This window comes from Choristoneura fumiferana, chromosome 22, assembly GCF_025370935.1.
Source record: "Choristoneura fumiferana chromosome 22, NRCan_CFum_1, whole genome shotgun sequence".
NCBI classification, from domain to species: Eukaryota; Metazoa; Arthropoda; class Insecta; order Lepidoptera; family Tortricidae; genus Choristoneura; species Choristoneura fumiferana.
This window is the reverse complement of record NC_133493.1, coordinates 2210964-2216963: the sequence shown is the minus strand read 5'-3', so window position 1 is coordinate 2216963 and position 6000 is coordinate 2210964. Positions and strand designations below refer to the sequence as shown.

Sequence of the window (6000 nt, the reverse complement as noted above, 5' to 3'; positions counted from 1 at the left end):
GGATAACTCAACGTCTCATAATGGAGTTAGCTCGACATGTTTCGGGCTAATCCGTAGCCCTTCGTCACTCGCGAGCAACGCGACTCAGCGGCTGCTATATTTAATATGAGTGAGTCTCACGGTAGTTTCATCATTATCATATCAGTCGTTGGACATCCCACTGATCGACAGGTCCCCCCATATACCTCCAGTTGCTTCGGTTTGAAGCGGCCTGCGTCCACGTGAGCGGGTTCACGGCTTTTAATCAGATTATTCGTCCATCTCGTTGATGGACCTCCATTTCGAGAATATTCCAGGTTGATTTAAATACACGACATATAAAGATTTTGGATGGAGAATATTTTTTTGAATTCACATCCTCTTTGGCTGTCGGTAGCTAATTGGCGCAAGTCCTTTGCCACGCTTTGCACGTTAAAAAAGTGACTGTCAGCGGGACTCTTAATTTCGATACATATAATATTGTTATGGTTTTGCTCAGATTTTATAAAAAATATAAATTATATATTTAGAAAGTAGTGATTATCTGCGGCTTTACATGCGTAAAGCATTAAAAATAACAGTTGAATTGAAATTCTGGGATTCCCAGAGATGACATCATCGATTTCATTAAAGTTGTTTACAAATCCCGTTCCAAATTGATATTTCGATATTTTATCAAAAAACCGTAAGAATATCAGAATAAAGAGAAGCCTGTGTGTTATTCCAGGTGTCTAGCCTAGCTTTTAGCACTCACTCACTCACTCCTCCTCCTCACTCACTCACTCACTCACTCACTCACTCACTCACTCACTCACTCATTCACTCACTCACTCACTCACTCACTCACTCACTCACTCACTCACTCACGCACGCACGCACGCACGCATGCACGCACGCACGCACGCACACACATACACACACAAACTTTCACTATTTTATAATATTACTAATTGTGCTAAAATTCAACACCCCCTCTTTTTTAGATAAGACCAACTTCGATTGTTCATCTCCGAAACCCTAACATACCAAATATAATACATAACAAGTTTCCGAGATTCCTGCTGAGTCCTTTTATCATCGATTTCATTAAAGTTGTTTACAAATCCCGTTCAAAATTTCAATGACATGACCAGTGATTGATATTTCGATATCTTATCCCAAAACCGTAAGAAAATCAGAAAAAAGAGAAGCCTGTGTGTTATTCCAGGTGTCAAGCCATTTTAGCATTATAGCACACACACACACACTTTCACATTCATAATAATATTATTATTGGGATAAAAATTCAAACACTCGCGCGTTTTCTTAGAGATTAAGCCCAAACTAGATCGATTGTTCATCTCCGGAAACCCTAACATACCAAATATTATCGAAATCGTTGTTGCCGTTTCCGAGATTCCTGCTGAGTCCTTTGTGGCATCATGCTCAGCGCAACTTCTCTTATTTCTCTCTCTTCTGTCATGTTTTACTGTATTTTTGTTGTGATGTAATGTGTGTTTTTATGTCAATAAATGTTGTGAGTTTGAGTTTAAATATATATACAAGAATTGCTCGTTTAAGATTTAAGATAAGATACTTAGTAGGAAGATCACTGGGATAGTCTGGTTATCCTATACTTACAATGCCATCTCCAATGTTCCTGATCACGCACGGCAGCAGCGCTGTGGAGCCAGTTTGCGATGTTACCACGGTGTTGTTCTCTGTGGCGAAGAACTTTTCCGGCGTGCTGTAGATGTCATCCAGGGGTGGGAAGGTGACAGTCAGCTCGTTCTGCTCAGGCTTCAGCGTTGGAGGGGACGGCGTTGGTGCTGCTGACAAAAATACTTTGATCATTTACTCGTTCAATATTCCACAGTGCCTGAAGACTAGAGTCTTCGACCAGTGTATGTTGCCAGACTCGATTATGACTCCGAGTGGTCCTTGACTGTTGGTGGCTTGGAGAGGCTTAGAGTCACGCAATGAGCTATAGAGAGAGCTATGCTTGGTTTTTTTTCGCGACAGAATCCAACTGGACTATGGAAATTCGTCGGAAAACTAAAGTTATCGACATAGTTTTAAAAATATGGAAGTTGAAGTGGCTATCTGCGGGCCACATTGTTCGAAGGAGAGATAACCGTTAGGGAAGTGAAGTTCTTGAGTGGCGACCACGAATCGGAAGACGAAGCGTTGGCAGCCCTTCCACTTGGTGAACTGATGATGTCAAATTAATGACATGTTTTCCGATATCTACGAGTACAGAGAGCTGTTGCAACTACTGGAAAAAGTATGGTTTCCTCTTTTCCCTAAAGATGCCATCGTACAATTTAAAGTTTTTGGGGGTTTCAACAACTTTTTATCATATATTTTCACCCAAATGCGTCCGTACTCTATTGCATCTGTAAGACGACTGACAAACGTCACAAAAGTAGTGTGTGACAACGGTCTACGAAGCCGAAATTAGCTCTTTCCGAAAACCGATGTGCAATCTTTATGGCCGGGTACTGAACGACGGTTTGCACCGTGCTGTACTTTGTCTTCGTATGTTAATTTATTGTACCGATTTCTGGTCTTCATAAAAAAAAATTGAATTCTTTATTGCGATTTCCCACAAAGTCGCATCGTGAAAAGATTCCGCGTTATAGCATTACATTGCGGGGCTCGATTGACCACTACAAACTCGTTGGCTTTACGGCCTCGTAATGTAATGCAACTTGCACGATTTTTCTTGCAAACAGGTATAAACTCGGCATAAGAGTTTTTAACCCAGGTTTCATTGCATAAATAACAGCGGGAATTTTCCGTCATAAAACGTTTGCAAACCTCGCTGTAATTTTTTGGAATTTAAGTTTCTTTTTATTATTGTATCGACAGAAAATTCTGACGTTCAAACCGCTTTTAGCTTTTGGCTGAAAACCAGCGCTGGCAGCTTCTGAGCAAACGCAGCATAAGCTGAGCCTGTTCCTTTTGCCACACAGTGCAAGGGACTGGCAAACGCATTTTTTATTAGTTTATTGTTTATTTGCCTATCCTGTATTGTTCATGTTGGCAAATAAATCAATCTTAAATCTTAAATCTTTAGAGAAACGAAACAATAATAACTATGACTTGGAGATAGTAGTTGTGAAGAAAAACTGCAAAGCAAAATGAAATTCACCTTCCAGCAAAAGAAATATTATATTGTTTGTTAACGAAGTGCAAGAGAAAAATTAAAATATAATTACATGAAAATAAGAAATAAAAAGCTTGTTTGTTTAAATTTATTTTTCACTGTTTAATGTTGAAGATGTATCTTCTTATTTTGCTTGTGTTTCCATTTGCTACACTAAGATATTCTATCAGTCTTCATTGGTTATTTACTAGCTTTTAGCGGTAAAGTTCTCACATATTTCTAAGAGATTCTTTGGAATAACATACATTATATAGATATCGACCATAAGATTTTCTCGTATTCCAAGCGTCTTAACGGCACAGCTTCTATAATGTGACTAATATAATATACGTATGTAAATTTTGAATTCAATGTGTACATGTTGATTTTGTAATATTTAACACTTATTGAACAGCTCTCTCCGTCACATGACCTTTCACAATCTGTCAAAATGTACAGGTTTGACTTAAAATTTGGTATACATTATGGAAGTTGGTTTACAATGCAATTACAGTGACCAAAAAGGTGTCAGCAAAATTGTATTAATAAATGCAATATGTTGTAAACCTCTGCTCCTTAGTTGGCACCGGTCCTTACGCGTCTCTTCCGGCTTTCTTACTCTTCTGGCGTTGTCCAGTGCTCATGGAAGACAGCTCTTGTGCATCCAATCCCTAAAAAGGGCATTCGCTCGGACCCCTCCAACTACAGGCCAATAACCATCACCGCTTCGATCTCCAAGGTTATGGAGTCCACTATCAACCGCCAGCTGTTGAGGTACCTAGAGGAGCACCAGCTGATTAATGACCGTCAATACGGTTTTCGCTGCGCTAGATCGGTTGCTGATCTTTTAGTCTACCTTAGGTACACACCGTTGGGCTACAGCTATTGAGAGCAAGGGGGAGGCCTTGGTGGTCAGCTTGGACATAGCAAAGGCTTTTGATAGAGTTTGGCACAGAGCTCTACTTTATAAGCTTCCGGCGTACGGACTACCTGAAAAAATTGTGCTCTTGGATTGCCAGTGTTCTTTCAGGTCGGAGCATCAAAGTTGTAATCGACGGTTCTTGCTCCGACTTAAGGACTGTGAACTCTGGTGTCCCGCAGGGTTGCATTCTGTCTCCCACGTTATTTCTTCTGCATATCAATGATATGTTGAACTACAGCAACATTGCTATTCAGACGACAGAACGGGGAACGTACTCTATACCGGTAGGTATACTTTCTTTCTTTATTTCTTTCTTTCGAGATTTTTCGTAGCGTAGCGTTTTCGGGTGATGCAACAAAAAACGATATCTATTCATGTCTATCAACCTTATAGAAGTATTGGTGTGCTTTGCACCCGAAAGTCGACCTCATTTTATCGCGATAAATACTTTTAAAGCCTTTTCAAACAAATAATTCCTCCGAAGAATACGTAGACGATTTCAAAAGGCTTATTTATTTCCAAGATTTCTCTTTCGAATTTTCCAGACTTCTAGCGGAAACAAAGGTTTCCAACAAGTTTAATTCCGTCGCTGAAATTAAGGAATTCGACGACTACAATTTAGTTACTAATCGAGACCTGGCGGAATAATTAACCTGAATGATTTACCGAAATTCGGGAATTTCTATTCAATAAAAGGCATTACATTTTAATACTGTTTATTTGAAAGATTTCAATGGACGAATTCAAAGTTTTTCGGCGGGTGGTGGGTGTGCTAAATCTTATTAAGACTCTGTAGAAAACGATAATGATAAAGGGACATTGAAGTGAAGCTTTTTTTATTTATTCGACTGGTTGGTGAACGAGCTAGTGTGTCTCCTGATAGTAAGAGATCACCACCGCCCATAGACACCTTCAACACCAGGGGGATAGCAGATGCTTTGCCAACCTAGAGACCCAAGATGGGATACCTTAGGTGCCAGTAATTTCACCGGCTGTCTTACTCTCCACGCCGAAACACAACAGTGCAAGCACTGCTGCTTCACGGCAGGTTTAGCGAGCAAGATGGTGGTAGCAATCCGGGCGGACCTTGCACAAGGTCCTACCACCTGCAATTATGCTTAAGCTTAAGCTAATTATGATTCTAAAAATTATACTTGGTTTATTATGAATACCAATGAAACTTAAACAATTTTCTAAGGGCTATTTAGGGCAGAAGTCCCGGTTTTTGGCCACCTTAAGACCGTTTTTGGCCAGTTGACATTTGAAGTAATATATAAAAAGTTATTTTGAACATGAAACTACCGTGAGTTATCCGGGTCATTATATTTAATATAAAAAGTTATATTATTAAAACAATTATTTCAAAAGTTTATACTGAAACGAACAGTTTTTAATGTTTTATTACCATAAATTTATTTTGAACGTTTATTTAAACAGTAAATGGCCATAAACGGTACAGTGGCCACAAACGGTACTTCTGCCCTACTTCGATACTATCTCAGATCTGAATATGACATATTGTTAAATGATTTACCTACATAAATCGAATCATTGTTCGATATGTTTCGGATCCTAAATCCTTATTAATGGATTAAATGTATGGTCGCATGACATTTTCCGTGCGTTCATTTACTTAGAAAGAAGTTTTAATTTGAAAATCAAGCGAATCCAGAACATTTCATTGAACTTCATAATATTATCGATCTATCCAAACACGCCCAGATGAAAAGTCCAACGGGCTACCTTAATCAATCTATTGAAAAGCAGAAAAAGAGAACAAGCATCCGGATTTAGAGAAAATCGATAATGGGACAGATATAAAGGGAGGAAAATTAAATTGCCCTGACCCTAAAGAGGATGTCCCTAGAACCGTTACGCAGCTTACAACTCGACCCGAATTCAAAGAATTAATTAGACATTTCTACCATGTTGTTACGACTTGACAAAATTGCGTCGCCCGCACTCAACATGT

General features: G+C 39.2%; 1 protein-coding gene across 1 annotated transcript in view; it reads right to left on the bottom strand.

The window, feature by feature from the left end:
* Positions 1-6000, bottom strand: part of LOC141440348 (uncharacterized) — a 145571-nt gene that overhangs the window by 48411 nt on the left and 91160 nt on the right. The window contains exon 3 of the mRNA XM_074104855.1: positions 1600-1787. Within this exon, the coding sequence (XP_073960956.1) occupies positions 1600-1787 (188 nt within the window). The remainder of the gene's footprint in view (positions 1-1599; positions 1788-6000) is intronic.